Source organism: Gouania willdenowi, chromosome 5, assembly GCF_900634775.1.
Source record: "Gouania willdenowi chromosome 5, fGouWil2.1, whole genome shotgun sequence".
NCBI classification, from domain to species: Eukaryota; Metazoa; Chordata; class Actinopteri; order Blenniiformes; family Gobiesocidae; genus Gouania; species Gouania willdenowi.
Window position 1 is genome coordinate 26,154,047 of NC_041048.1, and position 19,180 is coordinate 26,173,226.

At 39.1% G+C, this 19,180-nt stretch overlaps 2 protein-coding genes across 4 annotated transcripts; both read left to right on the top strand.

Annotated features, from left to right (window-relative positions):
* The first annotated feature begins 218 nt into the window (after positions 1–218).
* evc (EvC ciliary complex subunit 1) lies at positions 219–11,131 on the top strand. Of its 2 annotated transcripts, none has more exons than XM_028447016.1 (20): positions 219–574; positions 662–790; positions 2,397–2,483; positions 3,002–3,225; positions 3,342–3,426; positions 4,160–4,243; positions 4,354–4,476; positions 4,553–4,714; positions 4,783–4,999; positions 6,130–6,278; positions 6,382–6,486; positions 6,563–6,775; positions 6,871–6,980; positions 7,787–7,988; positions 8,884–9,108; positions 9,188–9,323; positions 9,811–9,913; positions 10,003–10,129; positions 10,569–10,662; positions 10,777–11,131. In XM_028447016.1, the coding sequence occupies exons 1-20, from the start codon at positions 413–415 to the stop codon at positions 10,923–10,925; spliced, it is 2,886 nt and encodes a 961-aa protein (XP_028302817.1). In that variant the 5' UTR covers positions 219–412; the 3' UTR covers positions 10,926–11,131. The 2 variants fall into 2 exon arrangements, with proteins under 2 accessions (XP_028302817.1, XP_028302818.1); XM_028447017.1 differs by having other exon boundaries at positions 6,382–6,480; positions 10,777–11,130.
* A 678-nt stretch (positions 11,132–11,809) lies between these two features.
* On the top strand, positions 11,810–16,980 carry LOC114463620 (major intrinsically disordered Notch2-binding receptor 1-like). Of its 2 annotated transcripts, none has more exons than XM_028447286.1 (4): positions 11,810–12,471; positions 13,186–15,178; positions 15,482–15,700; positions 16,213–16,980. In XM_028447286.1, the coding sequence occupies exons 2-4, from the start codon at positions 13,196–13,198 to the stop codon at positions 16,414–16,416; spliced, it is 2,406 nt and encodes an 801-aa protein (XP_028303087.1). In that variant the 5' UTR covers positions 11,810–12,471; positions 13,186–13,195; the 3' UTR covers positions 16,417–16,980. The 2 variants fall into 2 exon arrangements, with proteins under 2 accessions (XP_028303087.1, XP_028303088.1); XM_028447287.1 differs by having other exon boundaries at positions 13,283–15,178.
* The last annotated feature ends 2,200 nt before the right edge of the window (positions 16,981–19,180 follow it).

Sequence of the window (19,180 nt, forward strand, 5' to 3'; positions counted from 1 at the left end):
AAAATAAAATAGACTATAACCCGCTTGTGCGTTTTTGTGGCCGTGTAACAGTGTTGTCTTTTACACTTTGTTTGTTAATGACATATTTCTAAAAAAAAAAAAAAAAAAAAGATAGAAATGATTTTCTTTAAAACAGGAAATGTTTCACATTTGGAGAAAAAACTAATTTCTCGAGAAACGCTATATTTTGAAAATTTTGATTCCGGTTTTGACTAGTCTGTTAGCAATCTTGACTACTCCGTCCACCCACTGAAAAAAGTGGAGTTTTGATGTTGTTTTTAAGGGAAATGTTTTTACGCTGATAAATGTTTCTATTTTGGACTTGCTGGTTTCCATCATGGTGTCTGTTGTTGGGGGAGGACATCAGCCAACTTTAAAAATCTTTCTGTGGTGGTAAAGTAACGGAGTGTTGATGGAAGACTGCGGAACCGACGTTTTGGTGAGTTTTACCGAGTCTCTGCATGTGTTCCCTGGACTACTGACCGCGGCCACGGTGTGTGGAGGACTGACCGGGATACTGACCGCTGCTCTGCTGTACGTCTACTGCCTCAAGCCTTTGTTGTTGACTAGACAGGTACACACAGTGAGCAACACATGGCTAACATTGGTCACAATCATTCTGATGAATTATGTTCATGGTGACGTATTCCATTCCCATCAGGGCTATAATGCCAGGAGGCTGCTGGAGCCGGATGATGAAGAAGTGGACCATCATCATCATCATCATCATCATAGTGACTGTGTGAGCCACAGCAGGAAGGAGGCTGCTAGTGGAAATACTGATGACAAAGTAACACACACACACACACACACACACACTAGGTATGGGCAATATGGACCAAATCTCATATATCAATATTTTTTTCAAAATGCCAATATACGATATATATCTGAATAATTTTATTTCATATGAAGTCTGACCAGAAAGACAATTCAGGGTTAAATATGTTGATGCAAAATGCCACACATGCACATTTATTAACAAACAACTGCACAATATGTGCCAGTTTTGCCATTTTCTCCTAGGGACAGCACATGTGAGTGAGTTCTGCAGTGTGCCTTGTTTAGGGGAAGGTCTGTGTTAGGATGCACTCAGTGATCCATCTACCGTAATTTACAGTCTATAAGCTGCTACTTTTTCTCTCGCGCTTTGATTCCTGCGGCTTGAACAATAATCATTCTGATCACTCATTTTGTCATAATGCACACTGCCTCATCATAGCAACGACACGGAGAAATGTTGTCAGAGAGAGAGAGAGCGAGCGCCCGCTGCAGCAGCGTGGATGAAGTAAAAGTCAGCCAGTTTGTAATAGAAGGATAAACAGCATAAAGTTGTTAAATCACCGCGTTAGGTTTGTTCAGGATAGATCGGTGCTCTGGACTCTGAGGCCGATGGAGATGCTTCCGTAATGAGGACGGACAGATGGAGCGGAGATCAGAACAGCTTGGATACAGGCTGTTCTGATCTCCTCTCAGTCTATCGTAAAAGTCAGCCAGTTTGTAATAGAAGGATAAACAGCATGAAGTTGCCAAATCACCACGTTGAATTTGTTCAGAAGCGATCGCGTCCGTAGTCTGACTCAGAGTCCGACTCGCTGTGATCGTTCACGGTAAGAAGAGTGGATGAAGCGGTGTATCAGTCTGGTTCCAGTAAAAAGTGACCATAAAAAGCTGTAAATGGACTGATATGTAGATGTGAGGCAGTGAGGAGGAGACTTCATGTAGTAAAGAAAACTTAGTTGAAACACGGACATTTCCATGAAACCTAACTGAGTACAGCAGCCGGCCTACCTGCCCTTTCTGATTGGCCAAGTTGTCTGAAGGGCACCCTCATCAACCAATAGGGTTCAGCCTATGTTATGCTGCGGCATTTGTGTGGCTTTTTTTTAGAAAATTGCTAAATTATTGTAATGCGGCCAATAAAACAGTGCGCTTTATAGTCTGGAAATTACGTTACCTGTGCTTTTCATACTGTGCTGAGGTGTAGCAAAAGCAGTGACTCCTGAAACTAGTATTTTAATACAAAATAAGCTATTAAAGAAATATAGCGCTATAGGCAACATTGTATTTTTCTATATAGCCAAAATAGAAAACTTGATATATCTTGAATCTCAATATATTGCCCCGGCCTGGCATACACACACACACAATGACACATTTGACCTGTGATTGATAAATTTGGTAAGTTCTGCACAGAATGTATTTTGTAACTTAATTTAGTTTAAGTAAATGGTTGATTAAATATGTTAAAGGAGCAGCCTGATTCTAATACGTAGGTAGGTGAACTTATTGAAGAGGTGTCAGAGCTTTTTGATAATTTGAGGAAAAATGATAGAGAGCTTTATGCGGCGTTCACTCAGTATGATTCTGAAACTTTTCAATTGCACTGTCTTTAGGAAAGGAAGCAGCCGCTCATTAACAATGAAGTGGCTGCATTTGCATCCAGAGCAAAGGTGATTTACCCCATCAACCAGAAATACAGAGTAAGTCTTCCACTCAAAGTCTAGGTCTCAAACACACTTTCAGACCAACCATTAGAGTGTTGTTTGTAACGTTTATAGAAGCTCATGAGCACATGTGCTGTAATGGAATACTGTGTAGAAATATTGTTTTGATCTTTAATAACCATTTGCAAAATCACTTCATAGAGCCCTTTAGTGCAACAATAACCTGTTGTGGACTATTGTCTCTAATTATTTGTGCATATATGTGCATTATGTAACCTCTAGTCAGAAATCTAAGCAATGATGCCAACTTAATACATGGCTAGTTGAATAGTTAAGAGTGACTAAATACCTGTAACTTGTTGTGAGGAAAAAACTGGAGAGAAAACAGTCAATGTACATGGAGGAATATGTAAACCCCACATGAAAAGATTCAAAGCAGGCTTGTAATGTTTTAATGATGAACTGTTGTTTAATCATGTGACCTCATATACTACTACTACTACTACTCCATAAAGCTAAAAAGTTGTTAAATTGCTACATTTCCACTCATTTAGCCACTAGCAGATGGAGCTTCTAACCCGTCTCTACACGAACACTCAAAGATTCCAGCGGTGGATAATGAAGATTCGTCTTCCTCAACAATTGGAGAGTCTCTGAGCCAAGAGCAAGACAATGATGACAGCAGCCAGTTTATTTCCTCCTCCCAGGTCCCCAAAAGCCTTCAGAATCAGAGTTTCCACAGGGTCTCACATTATCCCTGCACACTGACACAAGGAGGGTAAGCCTCACCTTAACTACATAATGTAACCACTAAACAGTCTGTTCCAATTATGCACAGGTCCATATCATCATGTAAAAAAAAAAAAAATGAATGATTTTTTTACACATCCAAAGGTTTGAAGGCAGGATCAGCCTTTATTTTTTAGCCCTTCAAGATCTACAACATCTGTGCTCACAGCTGCAGGAAGAAAAACACCTGGTGAGCTTTGCACGTATTCAATATTCTAAATCAGTAGTTCTCAAACTTTTTTGGCTCAAGCACCCCCCTTTCTCTTATATCTGAATCCATGTACCCCCCCTTTGACCGACTACAACATTTTGCACAGAAAACTATTTAAAAACCACTATAGATTGAATGAGTGAGTGATAACACACATTTGAAAGAATCTAATTTTGTAAATAAGCAGAAAGAAACAGTATTTAGTGCAGTGGTTTCCAGCCTTTTTTTGGATCGTGACCCCATTTTGATGTCAAGAATTTCTGGCAACCCAAAAGGCTTTGTTTTTTGAATTCATTTTTGATCATGTTTTTGCTTTTTACTGCATTTTAGCTGAACTAGATTTATTTTTCACAAGTTTAAAGCATATAAATACAGTTGTTTAAGATTATGTGCAGGTTTAACTAAAAACAAAAGATGAAGAAGAACATTTCAAAAATTGATTTAAACTCCAGGCAACCCAACATGGGGTCCCGACCCCAAGGTTGAAAAAACACTGATATAGTGGCTCCTGAATGGATTTATTTCTATAGTTTTTATCATTTCAGTTCATCTCATGCCTGGTGTGGAACTAAGAATGACACTTTATTTGTTAATTTTCCACTCTCTCTTTCCCCTGCAGTGCTATTGCGTACCTCTAGGGGTACATGTACCCACATTTGAGAAGCACTGTTCTAAAGAGAACATATTTATTATATTTCTTTTCTCAATTCAGATTTTTCTTCAAGTTGTAAAAACGTTATTCAACAGTCGGTTTCCAAAAGACTTTGTCAGAGATGCTTTGCAGCTGCAGGAGAAGGTAGGAGGCAATAGTTCCAATTTTTACTTGCCTAAGTGTTTATTTTCTATTTTTTATCATATAAGTAAGTAATTTAACTAAATTCTGTTAAATATTGCATCACTTTTAAGGAAGTGAATGAGTTGGGAAAAGAGTTGCGAACTGCACAAGACCCCAAGAACAATGATGCACCGTGCACGCTGGAGGAGATTGAAAGAGCTCAGAAAGAGTTCCTGGAACGTGCCCTTCAAACAGTAAACAAACACATCACAGAATCTATGATCTGCATTTGTTGATTTTCAGCACCGCTTCTGCTTCTCCTTTCCACAGTCCAAAGGCTTCAGCAGACAGGTAGAAGACTTGTGCCAACACGTACTCAGGAGGAGCAGCCCTTTCTCCTCAGAAGAAGCACAGAAAGCCATTTCCTTTCTTACTCAGACTCTCTTGCTGGTAGAAACCAACCTTATGAGGGAACAGGAAGCCCAACTAACAGTTAAGTTGCACAAACTGATTTTCATAACCTTTCTTTGTCACGACTGTAAATTCTTCTTCGTTCATAGAGGATACAAATGAAGCTGTTGTGGTGGGAGGAGCTGACTGCACTTATCCAATCCCAGCCTGCTTTGCTGAGGTGGGAAGTGACTCTGAGGCAGGGTGTGATTGCCACAGTATTAGAACAGCTGACAAGTGATGACGTCTTGAAATTCAGCCACATGGAAGAGATACTTTCAGAGATCCAGGACGCTCTGACTGAAGGTCTTCAGCAGTGCAATGAGGGTCAGTCTGATGTCTTTCACTAAAACAGGCTGTCAGCAACATGTGGGTGCTAAGAACTGACACACCAGTGTGTGTGTGTGTGTGTGTGTGTGTGTGTGTGCGTGCGTGTGTGCGCGTGTGTGCGCGTGTGTGCGTGCGTGTGTGCGCGTGCGTGCGTGTGCGTGCGTGCGTGCGTGTTGTTTTGCTGATATTAATGACTTTGGTAATAATAATTGGATTTCATATAGTACTTTTCATAGAAGCTCAAAACGCTTTTCATTGATGTGCATTATTCTTTCACTCCACACACAGTGGTGGTAAGCTACTATTGTAGCCACAGCTGCCCGGGTATCACTTCATTTTCACTAGTCCACTAACAAAATCAACATTTTTCATCTCTAGCGTCAACATAAGGTCAAGCTCTTTATTCATTATTAGGGTTCAGTCTGAAAATAAATATTTAAATTTTATGATTCAATAAACATTTTATAAACATTTTTTCACTCGATATCTGGTGTAATAATGGCTTGGATTTATATAGCGATTTTTCCCATAAGAATCATAGCGCTTTACAGAAACAAACATTACTCATTCACACCAGTCACACATCAATCATACCGGTGGTAAGCTACATTGTAGCCACAGTTTCCCTGGGGCACACTGCCATTTCACACCTAGCCCTTCTGACCACCACCAACATTCATGCACAATTCATACCCATTTATACACGGCAAAGTGGGTAAAATGCCTTGCCCAAGGACACAGCGACAAAGACATGGAACCCTTTGAACATTGATCCCACAGCCCTTCGGTTATTGGATGACCCACTCTACCACTGCAGCAAGACCTAATGGCTGGTTCCCAAACTGGGGTGCGTGTGCACCTTTGGGGGTGACGTCATGGCGGCAGCATGTTTAAATAAGATTATATACAGTATTTCATTTTTCAACAGATGGTGCAATAGAAAAAGATTAACACCACTGCACTAATATAATGACAATATCGTGATTTATTGATTACTTGCATCAATACAGAATGATTTCCATTTGGTATTTTAAACAGCTGTGGTTGTCCAGTAACATTTGCTGTGAATGAAGTGATCGTATTTGCTGTGTGCAGCTTCATTAAAAGGTGGATATTTGGTGTTTCAGAGTGCTCTAAGAAGACAAACGAGCTGGTGAAAGAGAAGTGCAGCAAAAAAGAATCCAGAAGAAAAAAGCTTGAGAGAAGCCAAACAAAAGAGAGGACCCGCACATTTGAAACGAAACAGACTCACTGTGACCCACAGGAAATCACAAAGGTCTTGTGATTTTCACTGTGATTCTGTGTGAACCAGTGATGTTATTTGTGTGAATGGCAGCTATGGAAACCAGCTCCCTAAAGCTGAGATCACATTCTCACAGGTCTACCAGGATTTGCTGCTGAAACAGAGGCAGGAGATGGTTGAGCTGGAGTTTCAGCAGGACAATAGAGTGGCTGATGCACTGTGTGACCTTTGGAAGGTAAAGGTACATCATGTGTTTGTATTGCAGCTCCTTTAACCCACATCTAATATAAAGGTAATCACCTTTCTGTAATTATCAGAAACTTCACACCTCCTGCTCAAAGAGGCTGGGGGAAGTAGCCAAGGAGGTGTTCCTCACGTCTGTTCCCGCTCAGACGAAGCTCTCTGCTGGAGAATGTGAGACGTTGTGGTTGAGTCTGGAGCAGGTTTTGGCTGCTCAGCTGCATCTGGCTGAAAACACCATCAGACAGCAGCTCCTGGACATCAGGACTCAGCTTAACAAGGATGGAGAGGTTAGTATGGATCAACATCTGTTATCAGCTGATGAAGTCTATCTTGGACGGATTGTGTCTGTTGTATTAAACAGAGCCTTTCTTTGCATCTATAGGAATGGGCCGAGGGAGCGTCTCTGCTACAGGCATGTCTAAAGCATTTGGGTGAACAACAGATGAAGATCCTCCAAGCTACAGTAGCCAAACAGAGCTATACAATCAACAGGTTCAATAAAAAAATGTGTTTTTAAACAGAATTTGCTTTTTAGGAATAGAGTTAGACAAAGCACATTTAAAGAGCAGCCGGTAGCACATTTGTAGATACCAGGGTTGGGGTCAATTATTTTTTCAATTACAATTACATTTTCAATTATCTATGTTCAATTGCAACTCAGTTACAATTATATTTATTATTTTCCCTCTGAAAATCAATTTCAATTATTTTTTCAATTACTAAAGTTAATCACAATTACTGAGTCTACTGAGTTATCATTCTGTTAGCATCTCTTATGATAACGGGTCAGTTTTGACCCATGTCTTAAATCAGCTTTAAAATACCCTGAAAAATATTGTCTATCATCTAATTAGTTTTTTATCTCATGGTCACCTTGAGGCTTCCTCATCACTGAAAATATTGGTATTAATATTTTTGGTGTGGGCGTCTGAGACTTTTTTTTCTCTCTGTACACCCCTAGATTTCAATTGTTTTTAGATGGTAAGATTATTCAGAAGAGAAGTGGGAAAAGTTGGTATGAAACATAATTTAATAATTGCTAACTACGTATGTGTAAGACATAGAACTGTGACATGGTTCCACAGTTTTGTGTTTATTTAAATTGTTGTTGACAGTTTTTATAGAATTTTCATGCCAGTTTCAATTACAAAGTGGACTTATATGAACTTAATTGTAATGAATTATCAACTACACGATCAAAATTGACCCCATCTCTGGTAGGTACTCTGTCACAGGCATGGTTGTAGATCATCTATGTTTAAGCTTAATTGAAAGTGATGAACAGGCTTTTCTTTTAGTGAAACTGGAATGCTGATTGAGAAGAAACATGAGCAGCTGCTGGTTGCAGTGCAGAGGAACTTTGTGGTCAGGCACTTCAATCTGCACATTCTGAGAGAGATGAGGCTTTCCAAGCTCAAGGTGCTTTCTCAGACTGATTACAGAGCTCTGCTGAAGGAAGACCTCGGTAAAAATCCGCCCTGCGTCAACCCAACTCTCAAGGTAGGAAAATACATGTAAATATCAAGTACCAGAGGTGTAATGAGTACTGCTATATCCTACTTAAGTAGAAGTACTGTTACTTGATTCAAATTGTACTCAAGTACAAGTAAATCACACAAAATGTAGTACAAGTAAAAATTAGCTCAATTAAATAGTACTCAAAATAAAAGTTTTTAGTTACTTTCACCCTGCATCTTTATTTTTGGTAATATTATTGCCACGGTTCCCTTGCATACAATGAGCATATTGTGTATAAACTTATAAAGCAAGAAACAAAATCTTGCACAATTTGACTTAATTTATTTTCCACAAAGGCATCTGTATAATATAAAAGGTTTGTCAAAATGTATAACACCAATAAATTCAATTAAAAAAAAAAAAAAAAAATACTTAGGTTTTTGGTCATTTTGTAGTATCACAATGTCTGTTGATCATTTTAAAACCAAAAATAATAATTTACGCAGAAATAAAATGAATGACTTTACTTATTTTCAGACGTACTTAAGTACAAATAACATGACTGATTTAGAAATATACTCAAAAAAGTACAAGTACCCATAAAAGCAAGTCATTTACAGTAACTTAAGCACTTGAAATCTGTTACTTTGACCTCTGTAAAGTACACACTGAGGGCCTAATTGTAAATGTAATCTGTAACATTATGGTGCAAACTTACTTGCTGCACTTATTGCTTGATGACAAACTGATCACAGTTAATGTGCCAAATTTAGAAAAATAGATCCTGAGCTTTTATTTTGAAGAACTTTTATTTATGTAGCAGAAGTGCTAATTATGTTTTTGTACTTTTGCACTGTTTGTTTTGTATTGTTTTTTTTTTTTTTTAATGATCAGACATCATTACAAATACTGTTGTTTTTGGTGCTGCCAACCACAGAGCAGCAGTGCCAGCCTGGCAGAGAGACACCTGGGTCCAGAGAGCCAGCTTTTAACAAACAGCCTGCAGCAGGAGTTCCTGTCAGAGCTGGAAACTGGGAGCGAGCTTCTGCAGAACCACGCACAGCTGCTGCTTGGTAACGCCCTCAGCCACGCCGTTCAGCAGATGATGGAGGCCATACCCACAGCGTCCAACCCACGCTCGAAAGAGGACGATGAACTAAAAGTAATTTAGTTAGATTAGCTATTTTGTGTTTTCATTCACCATTATTTTTGTGCTACTAATGTATTATTTTATTCCGTAGCACCACCTGACAGAAGCTGCCGCAGAGAGCGTTTACATCACCAAGGACTCCCTCACCTCCCTGGTCCAGAACTACTATTCCCAGCTACAGGACATCAACCACAGACTGATGCAGGATGAGTCAAACTCTAACCAAAGTAAGACGACATGCACAGCTTTAGCATAGCTTATGTGTGTAAACATAAGCAAACGATTCATGCTTTCCAAATTTATTAAAGGATGACTTGGATTTTAAAATGTTTGGCTAATGCAGAGTTTTTCAACCTTGGGGTCGGGATCTCAAGTGGGGTCACCTGGAATGTCTAGTAATTGGTTAAAAAAAAAAAAACAGGTAAAAACAGATTACAATTCTATTTTTAGTATTTTTTTGAATTATTATTATTTTCAAATACACATCACACCCACAATACATATCTAATAACTGTATCCTATACTTAAACTTTGTCAAATAGAAATCTGGTTGAAATAAAATGCAGTATAAACATTCCTGACGTGGCACAATTGTCACTTTGTGCACTAATCCTGGCTACTCCGTATTTGTAACACACTTTAATAAACATGTTCAAAAACTAATTCTTTTTAAACTCCTCGCTAACATTATTTGCTGCTTTCTTTTCTTTGCAGAGCGGACAGAAATACATGAAACTAGTAATAACCTGAACAGAGCCCTAATGAAGGAGCTGGTGAACTGGAGCAAGAAACCTGCATCAGCTGAGTTTCAGCAAAGGTACCTGAGAACCATGAACCCATGGACGTATCAGCATTTATTATTGTACCTGTTAGTTAGATTGAAATCTCAAATTCTTCATTCATTAGGGTTGAACTTTACAAAAAGAAGGTGTTGGAGCAGTGCAATTTGGATCAGAAGGGAAAACATGAGGAGTTGATGCAGAGAAAAGCAGCTGAAGATCAAACTATGATGAGGATCAAAGAGGAGTCCCTGGTCAGTGTGCTGCTTGTCTTTAGGGCTTTTGGACTTGATGAGGGATGTATTAAATACACAATATATGTTTGACTGCACTTAGATTTATAATATTATTATTTAGTATGTCATATCCCTCTGGGACTATGTTAAGGACAACTTTCAATCACCAGTCTTTGAAGAAGTGTACATTTTCCATCTATAGGACACAACACCAGCTCTCTGAGTTCAATGGTTGGAAACTGCTTCAACAAAGCAGTCAACGCACTGTTCAGAAGCTAATCTTGAGTAATTGTACTTTGCAATCATTGTTGAAACATTTGTTAAACCGGCTTAACAAATGTTGAGTTGTATACTGTGGAGTGTCCCAATATTTTTGGCATCATGATATATTTCCAACGCCATTCTATCACATCACAGTACTACTATTATGTAACCATAGTGTTTCTGTGCCCATTAGAAAGCAGAAAAACACTTCATGAGTGAGTTGACAGCTTTGGCTCGAATTTCTGTCTGCTTTCCGGATTCAGAGTCCAGTGAAGACGACAACACTGGTAAGCAATAACCACTTTTATAAAAAAATAAAACAAATATAGCACCCCCCTCCCTTCTGTTTACTATTGTTCCTATTGATGCCTTTCTTTTTCTTTATACAAAAATCTCAACAGGAAATCCCAGTGGCACGATATTGGACCTTCTGACCCTGAACCCAGCATTAGATCCTGCCTTGAATCCTTCATTGACTCCTTCGTTTGTTACACCTAGAGTGAAATCAGAACCAAAGCAGAAAAGAGAGCGAGAGTCTCATATCAAATAAAAAGATTTGTTACAGTTTTGCAGTTGTAACATGTAAAGATTAATTGTAAAGATTTTAATCGTTATCCAATAAACACAATTTCTTCGCAATTTTTGCTTTCTTGATGAAGCAACAACCGGTTCCCAACTTTTCTGTACTTTTATTTACAATAATCAGTGTTGGTATGTGCGCAGGCCGTACAGGAACAGGGAGATGTAGCAATTGCTGCTGATGGAGGGACAGTGTGTGTTTGTGCGTGTGTGTGTTGGCTGACAATTGATCATATAAGATGAAAAAAGGACAAACCTGCAGAAACAATGTCTCTGGTGATATGCAGGCCATAAAAGTTTGATTCATGGAGGCGATTCCTCACAATTTAGAGTATCTCGGTGTAGATAGGTGACCATGTTAAGCCACAACATGGTGGTTTATATACTTCTAGTTTTATGGCTATCAATCTATGAAGCTACGTAATGATACTGTCTGACAACAATTTAACCTACGTCCATTCAGCCATCAGTGGATTGAAAGGGATGTTCTTTACCAGATTGTTGTTAATAGTATTTACCAATATTAAGGTCATCATAATATCAACCAATGAACAGCCAACTGTGTGCACAGTATTTTCTGCTGAACAACAGCTTGCAATAATTTTTTGTGTTTTCAAACAAGTCTCACACTCATGTAATTCCATCGAATTACTATTTTTTAAGCTATGGCTTAGAAAAGGCCCAAGCATGCCTTTTCTGTTCACTGTATATGCAAATGTATGTATAATTGTCTATGAACTAAAATGATATTATTGTGATTAGATCCTGTGAGCTCGCCATGGTTTTTCATACAAAGGCTTATTGACTACAGTGATTTATGTCCTCCTACTCAGTCAGCTGTCAGATAAATTACAAATGTCCACTATGATTGCAGCTGAGTGCTACACTCAGCTATGAAAGCCTTGGCCTTTTCCTAGCCTAATGGGGTTTTAAGTACAGCGCTTTATGGACGATAATGCAAAGTAATGGTGAAAAGTCTGGGAGGGCTGAATTCTAGCACACAACACTTGGAGCGTGTACAGCAATCAAGCAGGCAATCTAAGGAGGAACCTCATGGTTTACTGTCAGTTTGGACTTGAGGAGTGTCAATTAGTGCACATCAATTTTTGATTTGCCCTTTATTTGCACACATAACCAATTAGTGTTATAGCACCCTGAAAAAAGTATGCTCATGGATGAGTCATATATGCACTGAATTGTTATGCCAAGAGCAGTGCCTCTCCTTCAATGCATCACATGTGCTGTTGAATTATTGTGGCTGATCTGTAAGGGAGAACCCATTTAGATGTATTTTGAGGTTCCTTGGAGAACAGCAGGGACTTGTGGGAAGATGACCTGGTTTCTAATTTTCTCTTCTCCTGCCGGGGCTGTGGATGCATCACTGCTGCACACTGACTGGCTGATGGAAGGAGAGGATGAGCCCCCGCTGATTTGAGCCCAGTTTGGCGCTGCCGTTGGATAAATCAGGGTTTATTGATGGAGACAGGTGCGGCTTTACTTCTCATCAATAGATTCAGGTAAGTGGAAATACACACAGGCACGCTTCCTTTTTATAGACAACCCAAGTCAGTTTGCTTTGGATGAGAGTGCTTGTCCTACTTTTTATTATCAGGTTCAACTTTTAGTTGGTATTGGAATGTTTGTGGTTTGACACAGTGGTGCGAATGGAAATTAGTGTATTAAAAATGTCTAGAGACAGAATAAGTGGCGTCATCACATCATTTGATTGGTTATTTTTGGAGCACAAAATAAGGTCACTGTCCTAATAATAATATTTATAATTTAAAAAAAATAAAATAGAGTAATCTTAATAAAATACTTAACTTTAATGATATTTATTCCATTAAACATCAGTGCATTTTCATTTATGAGTTTGCATTAACCCAAAGAAATCTAAGACAGTGTTGCCTTTACAAAATGATTCCCATATATTGTTTGGATAAATAATTGTTTTCCTTTTTCTGGTGAAATGATTGTAAATTGTGATTTACTCTACACAATAAGGCAACATTTCCCCATAACTGCAAATATTGATAAAGCTATTCATATTATGCTGAGGTAAAGGTAAATATAGTAATCTATTTATCTGAAATTTTTCCAGCTGTATTAGCAAAACATTCACTTATGCTTCTTTTTATGTTCATGTCTCTTTACAAAAAACTTGCATTAAGAGAGGTGTATATCTAATTAGGGTATTTTCCTTGCTAATACCTGTTTTTTTCTTCTTCCAGGTAAACAGCAATGGCTAACATGAAACATGAATACTCTGGGGTCCTCCTTGGGATCCTGGAGGATCTGGCTAATATGCGCCAGTGGCTATCGTTCCAGGACTTGTGTCGTATGGTCAGCACTCGCTTCAAACTACATCACCTCATCGAGCTCAGGAGTCTGCTGTTTGCTGCTGCCAGCAGAGACCCTTGTTTCCCAGCCTCTTTATTCAGAGAACGTGTTGCAACAACAGGAGAGGGGCTTTCACCCATAGGGGTCGCTGCTGACATAGTAACTATTTTTAATCTTATTCAAATGACTAGTGGGATTTTTGAAGGCATCCAACCAATGAGAGTGCAGACAGTCCTCCCTGTTGACCAGTCTCCAAGCCCGAGTCTGTCTGAAATGGATCAAATGAACTTTACTGGCCAAGAAAGAGAACATGCCCACTTAGATTCTGGGGGCAGGCCTATCGATCAGCACTTACTTTTTCCTAAATCAAATTACTCATTCCGCAAGCGAGCTAGTCTTCCCCCAGATCCCTCCTCTCTTGTATCCTCTCCTCCTATCAGGGCGAGGGCCGTGTCTTTTGACCTGCCCCACACAACATTATTGTACTCAAGTGGTCAACTTCCTAATGAGATTATGAAGACCATCTACTTTCCTCTGGACACAGATAGTGAATCAAGTGGAGAGTCTGCTTCAATGGAGGTGTTTGAAACTGAACAGGGATCATCAGTTGACCAGAAGAGAAACATTTTTAAAAAGGACTTCCACAACCAACCACCTCTAATACCACAGGTGACCGTTTGCAGTGAATCTCCAAGTCCTAACAAAGCAAAAGAAGGCTTCGACAATCGTAATTTTGAAGTTCCGAATCCCTACCCTTCGCCAATATTAGGGCACCACTTACCAGATCAAGGAGCAAAACACGAGAGTCTCAACGACCTGCAGGATTCAACCTATTTTGGACCCGGGGCAACATCAGAGTCCACGCCTCGGCACCTTCGACCCCCCCGCAGCCAAAGGCCTATCTGGAGCAATAAGAGTCACAGTCTCGAGGACCAAATCAGTTTTGGAAACATTGGAAAGGGAATGGAGACACACATGGGACTACTTCCAAGAAGATCAACCCCGGCAATTAATATCTTAGGGGGCTCCTCAGGTGGTGAGAGTGGAGACAATGGATTACCAAGTGGAGCTGATGGAATGAAAACTCAAGGAACGCAAACAGACCCACCAGATACCCGGCGACTTCGTAGCCTGGTCCATGCTGATCGCCTTTCCTTCATGACCTCTTTAGATGACCCGGATCTTTGTGAGGATGACATCAGTGCCATCTTTCGTTTCTTAGATGATATTAGCATGTGTGGGTCCACAGGGGTCCTACATCATAACGATGGCCCCACTAACCCGGACACTCATGAGGCAAGGCGTGGTCGCCTTGGTCAACTCAAAAGGCTCTTTCACTCTTTAGAAAGTAGTGATGATGGGCTCCAGGCCAGCGTCTGTAGGCTGCTACTCCGCATGAGTCAGATCGAAAGACAGTTAGAGTCATTAAACGAAGTGAAGGCAGAGATTTCCCAGGTGCTCTCTGCTTTGCAAAGACTGGATGAAAAAATACAACAACCAGTTAATGTTACCGGTGTACCAGACACTGGTGGGAGGTGGCTGGAGCCTCTTAGCGGTGTCTCCTCTTTCATGAGCCACCCCATAAGTCCTTCAGATGTATCAGAGCCTCAGCCTATGTCTGGATCTGGGCATTTATTCCCAGGAACCAGTACCAGTAGTTTGAACTGGAGCCGGTGGAACACTACAGGGGATCAAACAGAAAACAGCAAGGAAGTAAAAGAAGGGAAGAAAGACGTATCATCTTGTCGTTCTTCTAAAACCCTGCCAGATGAGAAAAGTATCTCTGACTCGAAGCATTTGAATGTACCCACTTCAGCTAGAGACTGGACTGTTTCATTCTCAAAGGATAAAGATGGTAAAGCTTCACAAAGAAAAGTCGGACAGGTAAATTAAAAATACTGCTCAGTTTGAATACATAATATGGAAAAATCTTAGTATGTTGAAGCTGTGGCCATTACGGCCAGTAGTTCTGTTGTTCACAATGTGCATCTAGCAAATGTGTAGTTCAGTCAATATATCTGTCAAACCATATGTTAGATTTTCAGCGTGACACACAAATGGTTAAAATCGTGTTTCATTGTTGCTGTACAAACATATACCATCTATTCAAATTGTTCCAATGATGCAATTTTTCCTCTTATTGATGTGTGTCAATAGGAATATTTGTTTCACTTCTTTCTGTTTTAGACGGAACAATCGGGCAGCACCACTAACCTACTCTCCCAAAAGTCAACCAACTTAGTGGAACAAGTATTTAACTCCTCCCTCTTTCGCAATAAAGAGCGCAGCCTGGCAAGCCGACTGACCAGTGGAAAGGTCATTGACCCCAGGCTGGCTGAAGGGAGGGGAAGGCCAGTATGGACGGTAGATGACAGAGAGGCCCGGATATCCCCTTTAGACTTACAGGTGAAAATTATTTTTCTGATTTCAAATTAAAGTGCTTTAATGGTTTGAAATACCTAAGCATTATTTTGTAGTATTTGACCGTTTTTTGTTAGATGAACTATGATTAATCTCAGGACATGTAACCAGGACAAGTCAGATATCTACTATGTAAAGTTTATATAAACATATACACCAGATATTATATGAAATTTCATTCTTAAAACATAAATCTGCATCAGCAAACTTCAACCAACTTAGCGGTATTTAGGCAGCTTTGTCTTTTGTATTTTCCATGAACCCACATTGAATACCCAACCAGCAGAAATTGTTTACCAAAACAAAAAAGCTAATAATACAAAAAGAGAATTGAAATGAAAGGATTCGTTAAGGATCCAAAGCAGCAGGCGCTTGAATACTCCTTTGCCTGTGAACAATACAAAATTGCTATCGTCAAACTCTAGTTTTAAATACTTGAGTCATGAAAAGCTAACTGAAGTAATTTCACTAAAGGTAAAATATGTTGTGTTTACTAGGGTCAGGAGATTCTGAATCCCAACAACATGGAGTTCTGGATGGACGACTGCTACACTCCGGGCTACGACGCTCTCCTGAGGCGTAAGCAGGCTGACCTCCGTCGTGCCAAGGCCTGCAAGCTGCTTGCACTCATTGCCATTGTGGTGGTAATTATTCTCATCATTGTCATTCCCGTTTGCACCATGGGTTTGCAGAAACACTGAAAAAGACTGATTGGTTCATTTCTAACCAGCCGTATGCTGGTACTTGCACGCCGTTAACATTAGTAGATGAATGACAGTAATGTTCTGGAGATGAACTGTTGATAGCATGCAGAACAGATATTTTTTACTGCTGAAAGACGAAGAGATTCAACACATTACCTTACAGAAGCTATCACTCACGCACTCACAATAAAAACTGTGAGGCTTTTTTATTGTCAATGATTTTACATCGCTTGTTCTATGATTGATATCTTCAGTTATTATAGATAACTTCAGAAGGAAGTAAATCAGCCTTGACAAAATCATTCTGACAGCACACGTTGCAAGAGACATACAGTATAGATTTGCCTTTCTCTTTCCTGAACTTTTTGGTGCTATTTTATTGGTGCATTGTGGATCTGCTCTAGCCATGCAAGTTGCCTGACCCTTGAGAACAATGCATGTTTTCTTCTAGTCTATTTAAGATGAAAGATTATTTGTTTATACATTAAGAATTCACCACTTACATTGGATGTACTTTAGGGGGTTGTAAATGATTACGTTCTTGTTTTTATTCAGCATAATACACTGCTCAAATGAATAGTTTAAATCAATAAAAGTCATATTTCTGTAGAGATGTCTTTTTTTTTGTTTAGTTTTTTTTTTTAAACTAAGAATAAAAGCTGTTTAATCCAATCCACATGTAATGTGCCCCTTTAGTGAAGTAAGTGTTTACCAAGTGTCAGGTTTCAAAAATGAACGGTTGATGATGAAGAAGCTTGAGCTCTGGAGCAAGGGAGGAAAGAGGGCGCCTGTTCCAGTAAACTCTGAGAGGGAGATCCCACTTGTAACTCGATTGATGGAGTGCACCAGATGCACATTATCTTTTCAGAACAATCATTTGGCTGTAGAGTTCACACAGAGTTATAGACACTCTTAGCATCAACAGATTCAATTGGCATCCTTTCTCCATCAGTGTCGGGAATTTATAATATATAAAAAGTATCCTGTTAATGGTATGTGTAAATCTTGAACATAACAACAACACTACTTACTACTACTACTACTAATAATACTCTAATAATGTTAATAATAATAATAATAGTGCCATCTTAGTAGGTAAAATGGTTCCATTTTCATTTACAATACACTTGAGATAAGCACAGATCTGACCAAAACATTTTTCATAATTTACATTCAGATTAAAGAATATTTAAAACTGTTGTTCTCAAACATTTTTGCTCCAGTACCTCCTTTCTCTTTTTCATGAATCCAAGTACCCCCCCCCCCCCCCCCCCCCCCCATTGTCCGACTACATTTTGCTAAGACTACTATGAAAAAACCAGTATAGAGCATAATGATGGAATAAATGAGTGATAACACACATTTTAAAGAACCTAATTTTATAAATAAGTGGAATAAAACCGTATTTAGTGCCTCCTAAATAGAATTGTTCCTACCCTTTCCGGTTCACCCCTTGCATTTTCATTTTAATGTTCTAATCAAGATCATTTCGTCATCATTATTATGTTTATCATTTTTAACTAAAATTAAACAACATAAAACCCCATATTGCTTCTATTTGTTGTTTTCCACTCTCTCTCAAGTAACCCCTGGTAGACGTACCACCATTTGAGAAACACTGATTAAAAACATTAGGAAAAAAATGCAAGAAGTAAGAGTAGCTTTATTTGTAATTATTTATAGACATTTTATAAATAAATCAAAACAAAAAAGCAACAAAACCACAGACACTGTAAAAATGCACTTTACACTAACACGGATGCTCACAGCAAAGTGCACACAAGTACTGCTTGTAAGCAAAAAATAAAAAATCTGAAAACAAGCTTTGTCATATTTTAGATACTTTATTTTGTTTTGTTTACACAATTGTCTGCAGGATGTATAGATGTTGTGCACCTCTAAGTAGATGCACAGCATGTCTGCCAAGTGTTCCCCATGAGGCTGTTTGTGGATCCATTACCTTTCCAACAGAAGAGGCCTACTCTGGAGTCAGCACAATTGAAGGTGCTTCCTATGAAACTTCGGTGCATTAGGGTTTCTGATAAGTTCCTTATTGACAAACACAACCTGTCATTATTCAGGCAAATACTGTCTTAAAAGGTGAAACATACTGTATGTACCAGTGTGTAATATTACACATTAGAGTGTAGGATTGCTGTCCTGTTTGAATGTTTGATTGAATAAATCAGCTAGAGTGTGAGCCTTTTCAAACATGTATTATTATTATTATTATTGTGTGTTGTAACATGTAATTGAATATACCTAAGATATAGACCTAAGTGCTCTTTGGGATATTCACACAATTTGGAATAAGTAGACATAATTTTGCCAAGAGCAACATCTCTGCAATACACGATCACTCAGTCTAAGCAATGACAGACAATGATTGGTATACAAAGGAAATTCAGGAAGTTCAATGATCCACAAGTGAGGGAAATGTACAGTGTATATAACGATGAATAATTAATGTAGAGGATAGAGGAAGCTTACAGGCTGTCAGACCAGTTTCCACACATGCACACACACACACACACACACACACACACACACACACACACACACACACACACACACACACACACACACACACACACTCACACACACACACACGCTATACCAGGGTGTGAAAGCAGACTAGTGATCTCACTGTTAAAGCATAGGAATATGTTTTTAATGAATGCCTTAAAATGTAGCCCGCACATGTCAAATGAAGTTATAATCACATACGTATCATAAGCAGTGTTTTTGTTTTCTTTTTTTG

Excerpts from the sequence above, each read along its gene's own strand:
- evc (XM_028447016.1), top strand. The coding sequence starts at position 413 with ATGGAAGACTGCGGAACCGACGTTTTGGTGAGTTTTACCGAGTCTCTG. Across the intron at positions 3,427-4,159 it reads TGCAGGAAGAAAAACACCTG|ATTTTTCTTCAAGTTGTAAA; the intron begins GTGAGCTTTGCA and ends TTCTCAATTCAG. Across the intron at positions 6,981-7,786 it reads CAGAGCTATACAATCAACAG|TGAAACTGGAATGCTGATTG; the intron begins GTTCAATAAAAA and ends CTTTTCTTTTAG.
- LOC114463620 (XM_028447286.1), top strand. The coding sequence starts at position 13,196 with ATGGCTAACATGAAACATGAATACTCTGGGGTCCTCCTTGGGATCCTG. Across the intron at positions 15,179-15,481 it reads CACAAAGAAAAGTCGGACAG|ACGGAACAATCGGGCAGCAC; the intron begins GTAAATTAAAAA and ends TTTCTGTTTTAG. Across the intron at positions 15,701-16,212 it reads TATCCCCTTTAGACTTACAG|GGTCAGGAGATTCTGAATCC; the intron begins GTGAAAATTATT and ends TGTGTTTACTAG.